Genomic DNA, 19,665 nt, shown 5'->3' with positions numbered 1-19,665 from the left:
GAAAGAGTTGCCAATGCAAAAAAATAGAATGACAGATTATTTTATAAATGCTGCGAGATTGAAAGATGTTGGTCTTCAGGAGTATTTGGGGCAGCACAGGCTTATGGGCCGGAAGGGCCTGTGACTGTGCTGTATGTTTTTTTACATATAACGTGATAACAGGCCCTTTCGTCCCACAAGTCTGTAATACGCAATTGCATCCCACTAACCTACAAGCACAGGTACGTTTTGAACGGTTGGAGGAAACCAGCAAACCAGGAGGAAACCCATGCAGACACGGGGAGACTGTACAAACTCCTAAAAGCGCAGGATTTGACTCCCAGTCCTGATCACCTGGTGCTGTAATAGCTTTGGGCTAATCAATACGCTAACCTTGCTACCCACTACACTAACCGTGCCAACCCATTTTTAAAATTTAAAAAGATGACTGGATGACTTTCTCACATGAATTGCTTAAGGTTAGCATGAAAGGAACAAAGTAGTAATCCAAATGTTATGCTGGGTTTCATTGCATTAGAATAGAATGAAGACATCTTAATCCATTGGTGAGTTTGCTTCTGGAATATTGTATCAATGCAAGGAGAGTGGTGGAAGGTTTAGGGGAAATGCCAGAGGTAAGTTTTATTACAGAGAGTGGTGGGTGCTGCATATGAGTTGCTTGTGATGGTGGTGGGGGCTGGTTCAATAGGGACAATCAAAAGACAGAAGTAGGACACAAAAAATCTGCAGGCATTGTGGCTGAAGTAAAAACACAGAGATGGAGAAACTCAGCAGGTCAAGCAGTGTCCTTTGTATAGCAAAGAGCTAGAGCCCGAAACATTGGTTATATGTTTTTACCTTTGTAATTGTTACAAACCCAAAGGACCCCAAAACCCAGCAGCAATAGATATTCATCAAGACAAATGGTTACTTCAACAAAAGTTGCTTTTAATTATCTTAAAACATGAAAACAGGATCAAACTTTAACTTATTACTATTATCTTAACCCCCCTTCTAATTCTAAGTGCATGTGTATGTAAATTCAGCAAAGTTCTTTTATTCACAGTCCAATCTTACTTCTCATTCCTCCATGTTCACTGGTTACAGGCAATTCTTATAGTGCACAGAATTTAACATGTATAAAGTTCACCAGGCTTTGGTGCTCGAAAGGTAAATGGTTACCACTCAGGAAGGTTCTTGTAGGTTTGCAGAGAGAGATGTGTGGTTCCAGGATTTCCACAACTGATGTATTTCCATCAGTCACTTCAGTGTCTTGCTGATGAAACTTGCCCCATCAGGGTTCTCCAGATGATCACCTCTTTCTTTCAGGTCACCACAGAGTTCCTTTCTGTTTCACTTATTCCAAGTAAAACATTAAAAAACCAGTCCTCTAGCCATTTTCCACTCTGGAGCTTCTGTTTCAGTTCCAGCAAGCTTCTGCTGCTTGGCATGGCCTTCTCTCTCCCTCTTTCACACACTCTGACCCTCAGTCAGAGACTGCTTTCTCCCCCCGCTTGCAAAAACCACCTGACCTTCTCCATCAAACAATAGGAGTCAGTCTTCTGGTTCATCTGTTGTTTTTAGGTAAACAAGAACCCATCAGTGACCTCTCTGAGCACTCTCGTTAAAAGCCATCTTGTCTCTGCTGTTGCTTTAAAGACAATAGTCCATTCATTCCACAACATCAGTTCAATTAACACCTACTTGTGAAGTCTCCATGGGCATTCTTCCAAAGTTTCTGTAAAGTCACTCTGGATATGAATTCTCCAGTGTTTCAAATAAGATCTGCTTTAAAGTGATTGTATGTAACCAACTCTAACTTTTCCTAATTTATCATCCAAAAATATTTTTATATTTCCTGTCACACTATATAAAGGACTCTTCTTGACCTGCTGAGTTTCTCCAGCTCTGTATTTTTACAATCAAAAGACATCTTACCTATGCCCATGGATGTAAAAATAAGGTTATAAGTATGAGGTTTGGAAAAATAGATGATTATGGAATAGGTTGGCACAACATTGTGGGCTGAAAGGCCTGTACTGTTATGGAATGTTCTATGCTCTAATATTCTGTCCCTCCTTAAGAATGAATGTAATTGCAATAAAAAGAGTGTATCAAAGCATCTTCGGATTTATTTTTGAAAATAAATTATACAAGATGAAATTAATTAGTCTAGACTTATAATTCCTTTTGTTTGGGTGATATTAATGAAATGTACAAACATCAACAGGGTTTCCTAGAGTATATGTCATAAATATTTTCCTCCTAGCTTCTGGATGCAACGATCACAACCTCAAAGTGAAGTCTTGACCACTCAGGGTAGTGATAAGAAGACCTTTTTCAAAAATCTACATAATAAAATTTTCATTATCACAATATCTTAAAACTTTTTTTTACAAGATCAAACCAGCAACCACAAAGGGGTAAAGATGAACAATTACTTTATTAACAAAAAAATTCACCTTCAAACTTTAATTCAAAATCCTTCCTTTTATAACAATGCCCACTGGTTACTATGGAAATTTCTATAACAGTGTAAAACTAATAAATTCCCCAGCCTAAATGTAACATATGTAATTAATTTCTGTTATATTTCCAACCAGCCCACAGAAAAACTTAGACACAAAACAAACACAAAACACACAAAACTTCGTTCTCAACTGAAGCAAAGATCATAAACAAAGTTCAGTTTGTTTGGTAAACTGAAGCCAAAAGATCTTTGAGAGAGAGAGAGAGAGCAGAAAATTCAAAGTTGTCTTGTGTTGCTTGCAGAGAGAGGAACAATGACTTGGTCTGGATCCTTCTGGCTGCCTTCAGAATGTTCATCCCTTTTAAAATGCCCAACATTCTAAACTGTCCTCCAGACCATGACTCGTGCTCTGGGCCTCCTTCCACTCCACAACACCCCCCAGTGGTGGTTTATCGTCCAAGTCCAGAAATTTTTAGATCATTTTCTGCACATCCCCAGTCCGTCTCCCACTCTCTCAGCAGTCCTTGGCTCTCTAAGGCAAACTGTCACTTTTTAACATAAAACGACACAACACATAGACCAATACACAACACAGAACGTCGTAACATTTTCTTACAAACAACAACAAACAAAAACAAAACAGGCCTTCCCTCCCTCCCCTTTACCTACATACGAATCCCCACACCATTAGAGCTTACATATCTTTTAAATATGTAGAATACAATTGGGGAAACCACATTTAAATATATATGTAAGAGTTGCATTTATAGTCTTTTTTTTCTTATTGCTCTTTTTGGGCCAAAAGAAGACATTTTTTTTTAAGCCAGAGGATTGTATCTTCCAAATTCCCTACCCAGGAGGTTTGTGGAGGATCCGATGATGAGTATGTAGAAGATGAAAAATGAAAGATTTTTAGGAAGTAATGAATCAAAAGTCATGGGATTTGTGCATGAAAATGGTGCTGAGGTCAAAGTTCAGCCTTCACAGTGGGGCAATGATCTAGTCTGTATCTTCAAATTTTTATACAAATATTAGGAATAGACCTTAGAACTCTAGGAACTTGATATGCAATCCAGTTAAACTTGTTATTTTGGATGTAAACCCCAAATTGCCACCTCTGACTCATGAAGTTTATTCTTTTTGTACTATATCAGTTTTAAACTTTACTGCAATTAAATTGTTAAATATGTTTTCCATACTTTAAGTACATACGTATTTACATAAGGCCTGACCTTTGATTGTTGGAATGAAATGTTCTTTCCTGTGCCTCGAAAGTCTCTAGGTTTGCTTGGAAATTGTGTTGAAATTAATGCAAGATATATAATTCAATATTTCATCATCTTTCACCAAGTTTAAAAGTGAATGAGCTATTCTCTTTTTTAATATTGTGTTGTTCCTTTTAACCATGACAATTGTGAAGTTAACTAATCCAAGACTAATTAATGAAGTAACTCAAAACTTAGCACTGGAGGGAAATGTAGAAAGAGAAAAGAGAGCCACAGAAAAGATTCAACAGCTCTTACTCTTACAAGGTATTGTTCGGCTATTCACTTTGGTATGTCTACTTTCTTCTTTTTCTTTCTTCTTTGGCTTGGCTTCGCGGACGAAGATTTATGGAGGGGGTAAAAAGTCCACGTCAGTTGCAGGCTCGTTTGTGGCTGACAAGTCCGATGCGGGACAGGCAGACACGGTTGCAGGGGAAAATTGGTTGGTTGGGGTTGGGTGTTGGGTTTTTCCTCCTTTGCCTTTTGTCAGTGAGGTGGGCTCTGCGGTCTTCTTCAAAGGAGGTTGCTGCCCGCCAAACTGTGAGGCGCCAAGATGCACGGTTTGAGGCGTTATCAGCCCACTGGCGGTGGTCAATGTGGCAGGCACCAAGAGATTTCTTTAGGCAGTCTACTTACATATAGAGTATCTGCCACTTTGTGACTACTTTATACAATAATCAATATCTTTTGACTGGTAGATCTGAGAATTCTGTTGAGCTTTCATGCTGTTACCATTGTAATCTACAATTGCTAATATCCAGTGTTACAGAGTTCTGTGTTGTGTATTGGCCTATGTGTTTGGTTTTATGTTAAAAAGTGACAGTTTGTCTTAGAGAGCCAAGGACTGCTGAGAGAGTGGGAGACTGACTGAGCATGTGCAGAAAATGATCTAAAAATTTCTGGACTTGGACGACAAACCACCACTGGGGGATGCTGTGGAGTGGAAGGAGGCCCAGAGCATGAGTCATGGTCTGGAGGACAGTTTAGAATGTTGGGAATTTTAAAAGGGATGAACATTCTGAAGGCAGCCAGAAGGATCCAGACCAAGCCATTGTTCCTCGCTCTGCAAGCAACACAAGACAACTTTGAATTTTCTGCTCCCTACCCCCCTTCTCTCTCTCTCTCTCTCTCTCTCTCTCTCTCTCTCTCTCTCTCTCTCTCTCTCTCTCTCAAAGATCTTTTGGCTTCAGTTTTCCAAACAAACTGAATTTTGTTTATGATCTTTGCTTTGGTTGAGATCAAAGTTTTGTGAGTCTTGTGTGTTTTGTGGGCTTGTTGGAAATATAAATTAGACTTTAATTACATATGTTATATTTAGCTGGGTAATTTATTCATTTTACACTGTTATAGAAATTTGCATAGTAACCAATGGGCATTGTTATAAAAGGAGAGATTTTGAATTAAAGTTTGAAGGTGAATTTTTGTTAATAAAGTAATTGTTCATCTTTACCCCTGTATGATCTTTGTTGTTGCTGGTTTGATCTTGTAACACCAGTTACAGTACTTAACTTGAAAATACCACATTTTTAAATTAAATTAAATGTATAGTGCGGTAATAGGCCCTTCTGGCCCATGAGCCCATGCCGCTCAAATACATCAATTAACCTACAACCTCTGTACGTTTTGAAGGATGAGAGAAAACCAGAACACCCAGGGAAAACTCATGCAGACACGGGGAAAATGTACAAATTCCTTAGAGCGCCGGATCTACAGAGGTGTGGTGGAAAATATGCTGACAGGCTGCATCACAGTCTGGTATGGGGACACCAATACTCCTAAGCATATAGCCCTGCAAAAGGTAGTGGAGACAGCCCAGGACATTACAGGGAAAACCTTCCCCACTATTGAGAACATCTACAGGGAGTACTGCTGATGGAGAGCAGCAGCAATCATCAAACACCCAGCACACGCTCTGTTCTTGCTGCTACCATCAGGAAAGAGGTGTCGTGCCACGACACTCACATCACCAGGTTCAGGAACTGCTGCTACCCCTTAACCATCAGACACCTCAATGTCAAACTCAATCAGAGACTCATTTAAGGACTCTTAATTGTGCACTTTATTGATTTTCTTTTTGTTCTCTCTGTGTTACACAGTCAGTTTGTTTACATTCATTAGTTGTTTACAATTCTTTATTTGTTTACATGGTTACGTTGTGCAGTTTTTTTTGCACTACCCATTAGTGGTCATTCTGCCAGGCCCACAGGATAAAGGAATCTCAGGGTTGTATGTGATGTCATGCATGCACTCTGACAAGAAATCTGAACCTGCATTTCTGCTACTGTAATAGCGCTGTGCTATGTTAACAGTGTTGCCCACAATTAATCATGAAACATTATAGTAGATTTAGAATATGCTGGTGGAAAGAGATGCTTAGAAATGAGTTAAAGTTGCTAAGTAGAGGTAATATGTGTTTCCAGTACCCTTGAGCTAAATGGATCATATATCAGGCCACAATACTCTCTTAAACAATAGACACAAATGAACCTCAAAGTAATGTCAGACTGGAGGTTCACTTCATGAGATAAAGCTACTGCATTAAGTCAAGGTTCACATGTTAATGCCAGAAATAAGAACTGCTCATGTGTTTGAAAAATTCTATCATTTAAAACGAACATTTTGATGCTTCTCAACCATTGAATTAAAATAACAAATATGATGACCTTTGGTAATGGAAATTAAAACATTGTGGCAAACAAAAAAAAATTGGATGTGAGAATATTAACCCCAGTTTTACTCATTTGGTTCCACTGGCTTCAATGGAGTTAAAAGTCGAGTAGAGAGTACCAGTGGCTGGTGCTCTTGCATGTATTTTAACAGCTAAAGACTAATATTAAGAAATGAAGTTTCTAAATAACACAAAATGTTGTCCCTTATTAGGAGCATTGACATTGTGCATTATTCTCTAAACTTGTTTGTATCTTGCTCAGGTTAGGTTACACCACTTTCAGTAACATGTTGTCCTCTATTTTATACTGGCTCTTGTTTCCAGATTTCAGGTCAACACTCCATTTAAAAAGGGAGGGCGCCCTTATTAGAGGTACCCACCCTAAGTCAGGATATTGATCTGAGGTCCTATTCAGTTGATCAGCTGTTAACAATGCAATGAAAAGAGCAAGCAAACCCGTGATATTCTGCCCAACCTTTTTCTATCCACCAGTCCTGCAAACAAAAATTGCTTGCCACATTTGTCGGGCATTGTTAGCGCAAAATAGTTCACTCCATTTCATTGCGTGGAATGAATTGATGAGGTGTCGAGTAATATAAATGGAAGTATTTCTCTGTATTTCTTTCCAAAGCACATACTCAGAACATCTGGTGCCTTAATATCTACCAGAATTGGTTCTGTGAGACAATTGTCTTTGTGGGGCTGCATAATTAAAAGGATTACACGTTGCATAAAAACACATTGAGAAATCATTTCAGAGCAGCGACAGATTTGCATTTCTTTTTCAACTTTGTGTAATAAAATGCCCCAAAGATTTTCAGAAGAGGGCAATAAAGGACAAACATTAAACCACAAAGAAGGTATTAAAGCAAATGACCAAAAGCTTTATCAGAAGGGGAGGATTTAATCAAGACTTTAATGGATGTAGGAGGGGTAGGACAGGGGATTAAGACTGAATTAAACTGAGCATTTTTGTGTTTACATCCTGGAATTGAAAATGGTCCAATCGTATGGGATGAAACATTTTTTGAATGTTGGCTACAAGCATAAGAGCATAATAAAGAATTTAAGAATGAGGACCAGGATTGAGCCATCTGGATTGTTGATCATAAAATCATGGCTAATCTGGCCGTTGGCTCAGTTCCACTTCCCCGCCTGTCTCCACATCTCCTAATTCTCCAATTAATACCTCTATTCTTCATTAACCTTGTGATTACACTGGACAACAATTTTTTTTTGAAAGGTTTGCTTCCTGAAAAAAAATTGGGTGTTATGATAACAAAAACTTTAAACTGAACACAAAGATGATTTCATATTCGCTGTATCATGCAGAATGTTGGAGAAACATTAAATTAACTTTTATTGAATTTAGCAGGTTTAATCGCAGATTGATGCCGACACATTGCGTTAGCTGATTTTCGTTTGTTTGCAGTATCTAATTTCTCTCGTGCCAGTGTCCAATAGTAGTCGGCCAGCATTGATGGATTCCAGTTGTTCCGATGCTGCTTTTCCATGGTTGCAATGTGCTGGTGAAACCATCGTCACTGACGGCACCAAGATCAGGTCCAAGTGCAAATGCAGAAAATGAATTTTCAAAGACATGTTGCACTTCATGGTTTTGTCTGCTTGAAGTTGACTTAAAATAGGACAGGAAATCACAAATAGGTTATATCTGAAAAATGGTACAGGATAGGAAAATTTTTATGGTGACTTTTGTGATCAGCCATAAAATATACCCAGACGTGTTCAGGAAGAAAAATCTTCACTGTCCAGTATTATCTAAGCAGCCTCTACTGCTTTCTTGGGCGTGGCATTCCACAGGTCCACGACTCTTTGGGAGAAACAGTTCCTCCTTATTTCCCTTGAATTTTGAGTCTACGTGCCCTTGTTCTAGTTTCTCCAGCAATGGAAAAAAAAATCCTCCCTTCTTCTATTGTATCTTCTGACTTTTATCTTAACCTCCCTGCTACTATCTTGTATGAAATAAATTTGGACAATCTCAGCTCATTTTCCTATGGTCATGAAAATCACATGTTCAGGAAGCAAAATCTTCATTGTCCAGTATTATCTAAGCAGAATGAAAATCAACCCAATAAGGGTGAAGCGGTTAGCACAACTACTTTACAGCACCAGTGATTGGGACCGGACTGGGGTTCAAATCCAGCACACTCTATAAGGAGTTTGTATGTTCTCCCTGTGTCTGCATGGGTTTTCTCTGGGGACTCCAGTTTCCTCCCACTGTTCAAAATGTACGTTAATGTGCGGTATGGACTCGTGGGCCAAAATGGCCTGCATGTCTAAATTTTTTTAAAAAATTACACTAAACAGGCCATGGTAAACAAGGGGCTCATAAAGTGGCTGAAACAGAAAGTACATGCAGTCCTAGCAGATGATTCTTCTTGTAGTCTATGACTAAGGTACAAGGGGAATGAAGATAAGGTATATTTGCTTTACTTGAACTGGAATGAACCAGTCCTAATGCTGGCAGTTTTCCATTCTCCTTCCAGCAGTCTGCCGCAGGAGTCCAATTAGTCTTGCCGACAACAAGGAGGAAAGAAGATGAGATATCCATTGGCAGCACACCTTTGGCAATGCAGCAGTCAAACCAGGCCTCAGAATACGCCAGTAGTCCGGTCAAAACAAAAACTGCAACAGGTACTTCATTTTGGTGTTTACTTTGTCAGTCATATGTGAAGTAATGAGCTGCAGAAATGATAAGATGCATCTTGGAGCACACATTTCAAATACTGATCCAGGATATAGGAATATTGTTCCAAGCACATGAACTTAAAAATAAAATTGTCTGGAATTTTTAATCAAGATGGATTATTCTCGGTCAATTTGAATTGATGCTTGTTTGTTGGCCATATTCATAATAAAACAAAAATTGCAGTAGATGTTGCATTGGAATTGGCACAAGTATTATTGAAAATCTGATAATGGCTCAGGAAATCTGGGGTTGTTGTAGTCAACAAGCTACAAGTGAACGTTATGGTGTTATTGTTTGTTTTCTCTCTCTCTCTTTCTGCAGGTCTCTCTCCCTCTCCCCATCTCTTTTATCTGTCTCTCTCTTTTTTTCTGTCTCTCCCTCTTTCTGTCTCTTTCTCTTTGGCAGAAATGTCCAAATAAATATTTGGGTCAGTTCCTCCATTGCACATGAGTGGCGTAATGCAACCATTGGAGCAACAAAATAGGTAGAGTAAATTAATGCTTGAACAGCTATTTGTGTTTAGTTCAGTGGTTCTCAACCTTTTTCTTTCCACTCACATCCCACTTTAAGTAACCCCTATGCCATCAGTGCTCTGTGATTAGTAAGGGATTGCTTAAGGTGGGATGTGAGTGGGAAGGGAAGGTTGAGTTACCGCTCAGGAAGGTTCTTGTCAGTTTTCAGAGAGAGATTTGTTGTTCCAGGACATCCACAACTAATTTACTTCCATCAGCCACTTCAGTGTTTTGCTGACGAAAACTTCCCCCTCAGGGGTATCCAGATGATAATCTCTATCTTTCAGATCACCACAGAGTTCCTTTCTGTTTCTCTTATAGACGACCAGTCCTCCCCTCTTGTATGAAGCACTAGGCTGAAGTAAGCACTCACAACCCGTCTACCAAATGGGGTTTTCCACAAGCTTGCCAGCTTGTCCTGTTCCAGCTGCAGTTGCTGTAATACTATCGAACTGATCTCTCTCTCTCTCTCGCACAGAGAGAAAGCCTGTTTGACTCTCTTTGTAAAACCACATTACCCTCTTGGAACAACAAGTTCCCTTCCAGACCGAAGGTGGTTCCGACAAGTACTTTCATCTGTTTCCTTTTTGTAAACAACAGTCCATTAGTGAAGTCTCTTGGGCACTCTCCAAAGTTTTTGCAAAGGCTCTGAGGCCCTGACATGTCTCGCATTAGCAGAGCTTCAGTATTTTAAATACGATCTGTTTTCAAGTGTTTGTATGTAAATTACACGAACAAACCTTGCCCCAATTTATCTCCCAAAAGTATATCTCTATACTCTGTCACAGTAGTCATGTAGGAACGTTTTCCTCATGCCACTGTTAATTCTCTTCCACTTTAATTATTACCTCCAACCACTTTTCCTCAACTCCACTGCTAAAGGATTTGAACCTCCCAACCTGAATATCTATTCAGTCTAAATCCCCTCATTGTTTTATGGAGTGGTTGAAGAAATTAACTCATTGTTACCATCCTAACTGGAATTAGAAATAGGCAATGAAAAGTGGACTTGACTGCAGCACTTACATCATTTCAGGGCAGAGTCTGACTCATTTCTAAATCGTGGAGAAGTTACAGTTTGGTCCCAATAAAATTGTCGCCCCTACCCATTCAGTAGAACATTTGTGAAATTTGAGCTCTCACTGGCTCGAGAGATTTGAGCGACCTGGTTATGTGGAAATGTATCAGATGAGTACTGAGGAGGAACTGTTTTAATGTCGGCCTTAATTGGACATGGTGCTTGATGTGCATGGCTTTTGTCTGCTCTGACAACATAATTTGTTATGTTTACCTTGCTTTTATTTAGAGGAAACCAAAATTAGTTCCTCTTGGGATATGTAGGAACTTGAATGGTTATTTAATATATTGATGTTCAGAAATTGTTTCATTTCAGAATGATGTAATGATGTTCCTTTGGGCTCATTTCACACTCTTCTTTGCATTTCTATCTCTGTCCTGCATTGATTCAAGGTTCTTTTATTGTCATGTATTAAAACAGAAAATATAATACTATATAAAATTTCCTTTCGTCTACCACTGTAAGGCAGAAAAAAGATTTGCCATCAGCAGAACTTGCCTGGTGTCCCTTTCAGTCCGAGAAAGAGAAGCAAAAGAGTCCCCACAAAGTCATTGAGTGTGTCAATGGATTCACCTCCAGCACTTTCGCAGCCTTCAGTCCAAACCGTCGGCACCCACAGGACCAGGAAGTCCTCAGCAGCCTGCGCATCCTCATGCATCATGGTTCCGCTACCTGGTACCACTTCAGCCAGTCTCCAGCAGTTTGCAGCCTGTTGCGAGTCCCTTGACTGCATTGCCAGCAGCCCAATCGATACACCAGCAACCTGCCGCCTATGTGTTCTTCAGCCTCAGAATCCCTTATTGGTCCGTTGGTTTCTTGTTTCAGATTATTTCTCCCTCTCATTTAGTTAATTCCTTAAATAATTGGCTCTTCATGGACCTAATTATTAAAATTATTTGGAAGGCTAACGAGAATGATGGAATGGAAATTCAGGGCAGTATGATGTCATGATACAGCCAGTGATGCTCTGCAACTCTCAAAATATTTAAAATATCAATGTTCAAGTTATTGTATCATTTGCAATGAAAATAAAGTGCAGATAGATGCTGTTTTGCATTAATTAGAAATGTCAAAAAAAAACCAAATTCTTCTGGTGTTTTCCATGCTGCTGGGACATCCTGAAGGGCTTTAAAGCCGATTTTTTTGTGCCCATTGGGAAACCAGTTTAAGCACAAAGTAGTTTTGCAAGCAATGGTATTAATGGGCAGAACATCAGGAGAATTGTGGTGTTGTGGAATTCATTGCATCTGTTTATGTTCTTCGTTTGAGTCTGTTTATTTGTCATATTTCTGCTGAAAGCAGTCCAACAGGTGAGCTCCAACATTCCGAGCAGCTGTATAAAGTCAATGAGCACAATTTACAAATACAATGGAAAAAAAAAGGATCAATTAGTACTAAGGAAGAGCAGCATGAAAATATGGTTGTAGGGATCATTCATAAGCCTGACGGTTGCAGAGCTTTTTTTTTTGGAAAATTTTATTTAGTTATTTGTATCATTACGGAAAAAAAAACAATGAATAAAACATTAATCAAATATCCATATCCAATGATACAAAAAGACATATTTTTTTCTCCCCAACCCCCCTCCCACCAAAAAGTAAGAAAGAAAAAAAGAAAACACCTACCATTTAATATATAATATGAGCATATTCAACATTAATTATTACTACAATTTCAGATTAAGAGGAGTGGAAAAAGTAGAAGAGGTGGATATAAAATTATCCATAAAATCCACACATGTTTTCCAAATACCATAAAAATTTTCAACTTGATTCCTTAAATTATACGTAATTTTTTCCAAAGGTATACAATTTTCATCTCACTATACCATCTACTTAGTAACACTTCTTTATCATTTTTCCACGATATCGCTAGACATTTCTTTGCAGTTGCTATTACAAGACTTTAAAATGTTTCTTGATATTTATCCAATTTCAATTCTGTGTCCTTTTCACATATATATCCCCAAGTAAAAATATTCTTGGATCCTTTTGCATCTTTATCTTCATAATTTGTCCTAATAATAAACTCATTTCATTCCAAAACTTTTCCACCATACTGAATGCGAAAAAGTCCCTCTTTCTTTCACACATCAAAAACACTTATTTGAGTAATTGGAATGAAGTCCATTTAACTTGTCTGGATTATATTGATCCATTTGATATCTAACGTTTACTGCATTCATAACACTTTCTTGACATAATTTTCCTCCTGAATTTGTATATTTAAATCGCATTTTTGATTTATATAAATCTTTTTTCTTTGTAGTTTCTTGTAATTTTATATACATGTTAGTAATAAATTTCTTAACAACAGATGTATCTGTTATTATATCTTCAAATTGACTTTGGTTAGGGAGTCTCAAAACTGCTCCCAGTTTTTAAAAAAAATACATTTTAATTGATAATATGCAAAAATTGTCTATTATATTTATCTTATAATTGATCAAAAGTTTTTAAAAATCCTAAAAAAAAACAATCTTCTATTGTCTGTTTACATTTATTATACCAATTGTCAAATAAATAATTATTCAAAGAAAAAGGAAGAGGTTGATTTTGATTGAACAACGTTTTTGGTAATCGATAATTTTTAATTCCTCTCTTAATATTAATTATTTTCCATATTTTTAATATATACTTCAATACCAATAAATCTTTAGTTCCTTTAAACAACTCACTATTCAATTTATACAAAATTTGTTCCAGAAGAGTTTCACCAATTTCATTCATTTCTATTTGAACTCAAGTTGGTTTTTCACCCCTTTGATAACAGGAGAACTAAAATCTCAATTGAGCTGCTTCAAAAAAATTCTTAAAATTTGGTAATATTAGTCCTCCCTGATCAAATTTCCACATTAATCTTTCTACAGCAATTCTCAATATCTTATCTTTCCAAAGAAACTTGCGTACTATTTTATTCAAACTTCAAAAAATGTATTCTGGTACCTGAGTGGGCAATGATTGAAACAAATATTGCATTCTTGGAAAAATATTCATTTTAATACAATTCACTCATCCTATTAACGTTATTGGTAAATCTGTCCATTTTTTCAAATCCTCTTCCAATTTTTTTTAACAGTAGCGAATAATTTAACTTAAATTCTTTATATTGATTAATTTTAATTGCTAAATATTTGATTGCTTAATTTTGCTATTTAAATTTTGAAAATATTTTGCATTGAGAGTAATCCATATCCACTTCACTTTTAGTAACTTTAACTTTATAACCTGATACTAATCCATATTCTTTTAATACCTCATTCAACATATTTAAAGATATTTCTGGTGTTTGTTAAATATACTATAACATCATCAGCAAATAAACTATTTTTTTGTTCCTTATTACCTACTTCAAATCCTGTAATTTCATTGTCAGTTCTAATTACTTCTGCCAATGGCTCAATCGCTACTGCAAATAAAAAGATCTTTCTAGCAAAAAAGGTTGTGATATTTGTTTATTTGTAATCACTTCTGCTTTTGGTTGATCATACAATGCCTTTATCCAATTTATAAAATTATTTGGAATCCCAAAAGCATTAAGTGTCTTCAATAAAAATCCCATTCAAATCGATCAAATGCTTTTTTCTGCATCCAATGCTCCCACTACCGTGGGAATCTTCCTATTTTGTGCTAAATTTATCATACTAAAAAATTTAACTATATTATCTTCTGCTTTTCTATTTTTAATAGAACCAGTTTGATCTAAATTTATTAATTTTGGCAAAAATTCAACTAATCTCTTGGCTAACAATTTTGATACAATTTATAGTCTGTATTCAACCTGTATTAATGATATAAGTCTATATGAGGAAGGCTGTAGATAATCTTTCTCTTTTTTTTGGAATTACAGTTATTAATGCTGTTTTAAAGGATTCTGGTAAATCACGAACCTCTTTCATTTGATCTAATACCTTTATTAATACAGATATTAATAACTCCTTAAATCTTTATAAAATTCTGGTAGAAAACCATCTTCATCTGACACCTTATTATTCTGTAAAGACATTAGGGTCTCATAAACTATTTCTGAAAAATTCTCGGACAGTCTTAACTTTTCATTCTCCTTTCACAGCGGTAATTTAACTTGTCTCAAATAATCTCTTATTATTATCTTTCATAGGTTCTGAATGATATAGTTAAGCATAAAATTCTTTAAAATTATCATTTATTTCCTGCTTTTTATAAGTTATCTGTCCTGGTGATTTCTTAGTTGCAATTTTTATTCTAGAACTTTGTTCGTTTTAATTGCCATGCTAAAACATTATGAGCACTTTCACCTAACTCATAATATTTTTGTTGTGATCTCATTATGTCTCCCTCCACTCTATGTCTGCACAGTATTGTCTTAATTTCTTCAACTCTAACAACTTTCTCTTCTCCTCATCTTTATGTACTTGAATTCCTTTCTCCAATTATCTCTATCTAATTGAATTACTTCTTTCAAATATTCTTTCTTTATTTTTGAAGTATAATTTATTATTTGACCTCTCAAATATGCTTTCATAGAATCCCATAATATAAACTTACTCACAACTGAATCTCTATTAGTATCTAAAAAAAATTCTCTTGCCTTATATAATCACAACATTTCCTTTTCCTCAACAAACGTCCATCTATTACCTACCTTTTGTTCTTCTTCAAATGAAATAGACAAAATTAAAGGTGAATGATCTGATAAAACCCAAGCTTTATATTCCACTCTTCGTACACTGTATTGAAATTACAGTGCAGAAATTAAAAACATATCTATCCATGAATATGTTTTAAATCAAAAAGAATAAAAGGAATAATCTCTTTCATTTGATTGGATTTTTCTCCAAATATCCATATCTTTCTTCAAATCTGTTACAATTTTTGCTACCTTATTTTTCACCATTCTATTTCCCGATCTATCTAATTTAGGGTAAAAAGCAAAATTAAAATCCCCTCCCAATATAACTTTTCCCTTGGCATTTGATAAATTTATAAAAACATTCTGCATAAATTTGTCATCATCTACATTTGGTCCATATACATTCATTAAGGTCCATTGTTTCGAATAAATCTGGCAATTTACCATAATGATTCTTCCTGCTACATCTATACTAATAAACAATATTTTAATTGGTAAATTTTTATTAATTAATATTACTGTACCTCTAGCCTTAGAATTAAAAGATGATGCTATTCCTGTCCCTACCCAATTTTTAAAAAAAATTTGATGTTTGTTTTCTATCAAATGTGTTTACTGTAAAAAAGCTGTCTATTTTAATTTTTCATATAAACAAATAATTTTTTCCACTTTATTTGATTCTGAATCCCATTAATATTTATATTAATAAAATTCAATTTATCAGCCATCTAATCTTTCATAATATCCAGTAACCGTACAACTTCACACCTCCACTCCTCGTACATCCAAAATACTAACTAAATATTTCATAATACAATTGTTAAATTCAGGTATATTAAAGAAAAAAAAGAAAAGAAACATAGGAAAGGTCAGAACCCCCCCCCCCCCCCCCCAAAGACGTACATTGTAAACAAGACGTCTTTACACACCTGATCGCTAGGAGTTATGATCAAAAACCACACCTGCTCACTAGATCCGTGGAGGCCAGGCTCTACTCCCACCTAATTCCCCCGAAATATTATAGTAAAAAATCTGTTTTTGCCCTCAGGAACAAACACCTTTAACACTGATGGATACCTTAAAACAAAAGTGTAACCTTTTTTCCTGAGCACATTTTTAACAGCATTGAATTTTTTTATATTTTTTCAACAAATCAAAACATATCAGGGTAAAAGAAAATCTTATTATCATTTAAAATCAATGGTGATTGTCTCTCCTTTGCTTGCTTCACGGCCAGCTGCAAGATCTTACTTCATAATGAAGCAAATTGACCAGGATGGCATGTGGCTTTTGATCTGGCTGCGGTTTAGGTTGTAATGCTCCGTGAGCTCTTTCAATCACAATATCTCCTTGAAATTCAGTTACTCCCCAAAGTTTGTGGAATCCAACGTTGTAAAAATCTCTTCTTGTCCTTCGTCGCCTTCTTTAGGTACAACAATTTTTATATTATATCTTCCACTGAAATTTTTTAACATATCAATTTTTTTAGTTAATTGATCTTTTGTTACGGCCGCTTCAGCTTGAACTTTCCTCATTTGCTCTTTAACATGTTGAATTTCAAATTCATTACCTTTAATTTTTGCATCCATCACTTCAAATTTTGTTCCATTTGCATCAGCAAATGTAGAACCCATATTTTCAAATATACCCTCATTACATTTTTTAATTTCCATTGTTAATTGTAGCAAAGGGAAAGATTCCGTATATTTCTTCATTCCAGTTGTGGATATATAAGACTCTTTTGTTTTCTTCTGTCTTTTGGTCATAATTCTCTGTTCAATGTACATTATTCGTTGGAGCTGGAGACTTCTTGAGCCTTTTTTAAAATTGCCTCCTTTTTTTCTGTGCTCTGCGCATGTGAGAGGATGTGAAGAGTCACTTCTTCACCCATGGCAGATGGCCTTTGTCGGGAGAGACCTTGGACAGCAATGTCCAAGGTTTCCCCCGCTCCAGGCTTATCCCCAAAGGCACCTACCCTCCGGAAAGCTCCAGAATCCTCCTTCAAGGTCGGCCTCTCTTCTCTATCAGCTTCTTTTTCTTGTTCAAGTTCTTGAAAAGTAACGGTCAGTTTATCTTTCTTAGGTGGCACTGTTTATAGTATATGGTTCTATAGGGTTTCTCTTGTATTTTTTTTCAATCAGTCAAATTTTTGATTTTTTAAATTTTTTTTGGAGAGAGAATTCAAGTCTAGTTCCATGCCATCACATGGCATGCCCTTGTTGCAGAGCTTTCTTGACTGTCACGTCAGTGTGCATGTCCCAGGTCATTGGAGATACTTATTTCTAAGAATTTGAAACGATCTACTTTTTCCATTTCAGCACTCTTAAAGTGGACGTTATTGTAATTTCTGGGCCCCTCTTATGAAGTCGGTGATCATCTCCGTGATGTTGACAGAGAGGAGGTCATTTTGATTAGGTTTTCAATCTTGTTCCTGTATTATTTGATACCTGCCTGTTACTGTGGTGTTTTCAGTGATTTTGAAGATGGAGTTGGAACAATATTCGGCTGTACAGTCATGGGTGTCGGGGGAATATTGTAGGGAACTGAGTACACATCCTTGAGGGGGACAGGTTTTGAGAGTAATTGTAAAGGACATGTTGTTGCCCATTTTCATTGATTGTGGTCTGTTAGACAGGAAGTCCGATGGGGGGGGTGGGGGGGTGTGATGAGGCTCAGATCCCAAAGTTTGGGAATGAGGATTGGTGGGGACTATGATATTGAACATAAAGATGTCGTCTATGAATAGTGGTCTAACAAGTGTACTTGGCTTCTAAGTGTTCCAGGCCCGAGTGGAGAGCGTAAGACAATGGTTCTCAACCCTTTTTTTCCCACTCACCTACCACCTTAAGGAATCCTTTACAAATTGCAGATCACCTATGGCATAGGGATTATTTAAGGTGATAGGTGAGTGGAAAGTAGAAGGTTGAGAACTACTGGCCTACGAGATACTTGGGCATCAGGGAAGTTAAAGTGGATCAAGGCTGGCTTGGAGACCTGAGTTTATGAGAGCCATGATCATCCTCTCAGCGGACTTAATGATAGTGGATGTCAGAACCACCCTAGAGCCCCATTAGCCCACCCTATAGCCCCATTATTGTGCTTTTCTTTGCTACTGCTATGATGAAGCAAGTTGAAACTGTGGCTTCATGTAGTGAGAGATTAAAGATTATCTGTGAAGATGTTTGCTGATTGACTGCACAGCTCTCAGAAGATGACCCGAGACTCCATCTGGTCAGTAACTTCCTGTGAGTTCAGCCATGAAAAGGTTGACCTGACTTCACTAGTAACCATGGGTGCATCAGCGCTTATGCCAGGTGCTGTGGATGTCACCTCCCTGATCGAAGTGAGCATATAAAACTTGGAGCTCATCAGGGCATCAAGGATTATGGGAGAAAGCCAGGGAGTGGGGCTGAGTGCGGGGATGGATCAGCTCATGATTAGAATGGCAGAACAGACTTGATGGGCCAACGGGCCTACTTCTCCACTAATCTTTTGTGAGTATTGTAGTATTGCATGCTATACTGCCTATCATTTTATGTCTGACGGACACCTAAGTTCAGAGACACAAGAGATTGCAGATATTGGAATCTGGAGTAAAAACGATATGCTGGAGCACTCAGAATATTCTGGTGGTCCTGACTGGAAACGTCAACAATTCTTTTCCCCACATGGATGCTGCCTGGCCTGCTGAGTTCCTGCAGCTGTTTGTTTCTTGATTACTACTTCAGAACTAGAGTGATCTGTACATTCTTTGTGAGTTTAACTTGAATCTATGTATCTGTATTCTTGATTTGAGATGCAAGGCTCTTGCTAACAAGGCATTCATCGAGGTTAGGATGGACACATCATTGGATATTTTCTGATTTCAGACTTTCTAAAGAGTTTTTATTCATTTATTCATCACAGCGAAATTCTGTCCATAGAGTATTTCATTTAGAAATTAAACCCCAAAATGAAGGTACAGTTTTGAATTGCAATGATAACACTGAATAACAATTTGTTTTCAAAAGGTTTGCTTCCTGAAAAATTATTGGGGATTATGATAGACAACTTCAAGCTAAACGCAAAGACAATTTCAGATTTTCTGTATCCCATTGGAAGTTGGAGAAATATTAACTTAACTTTTATTGAATTTAACATGTTTAATCAGGTAATGACGCTGACACATTGCGTTTGTTCAATGGATCTAAAAATGTTTTGCTGCAGATGACACTAAGCTAGGAGGGATTGTGTGCACGGAAGAGGGGGTCAGGAAGCTCCAGTGTGATTTGGATAAATTGAGGCAGATCCATGGCAAATGCACTAAAATCTGGATAAATGTGAGGTTATCCACTTTGGTAATACAAACCGGAGGGCAGATTACTATTTGAAT

At 36.9% G+C, this 19,665-nt stretch overlaps 1 protein-coding gene across 13 annotated transcripts in view; it reads left to right on the top strand.

Moving 5' to 3' along the window:
* The window catches only part of LOC138755825 (intermembrane lipid transfer protein VPS13B-like), a 1,263,706-nt gene that overhangs the window by 631,303 nt on the left and 612,738 nt on the right, over positions 1-19,665 (top strand). For 11 of the 13 annotated variants that reach the window (XR_011352575.1, XM_069922508.1, XM_069922505.1 and 8 more), the window contains one exon: positions 8,890-9,037. Coding sequence is in view for 12 of the 13 variants with exons in the window: in XM_069922508.1 (XP_069778609.1) it covers positions 8,890-9,037 (148 nt within the window). In the remaining variant the exon portion in view is untranslated. Of the gene's footprint in view, positions 1-8,889; positions 9,038-11,147; positions 11,648-19,665 lie in introns of those variants that run through there. The other 2 variants (XM_069922512.1, XM_069922506.1) reach the window with 2 other exon arrangements.

Source organism: Narcine bancroftii, chromosome 2, assembly GCF_036971445.1.
Source record: "Narcine bancroftii isolate sNarBan1 chromosome 2, sNarBan1.hap1, whole genome shotgun sequence".
NCBI classification, from domain to species: domain Eukaryota; kingdom Metazoa; phylum Chordata; class Chondrichthyes; order Torpediniformes; family Narcinidae; genus Narcine; species Narcine bancroftii.
The sequence above is the reverse complement of the archived record's forward strand: the minus strand, read 5'-3'. Positions and strand labels throughout refer to the sequence as shown.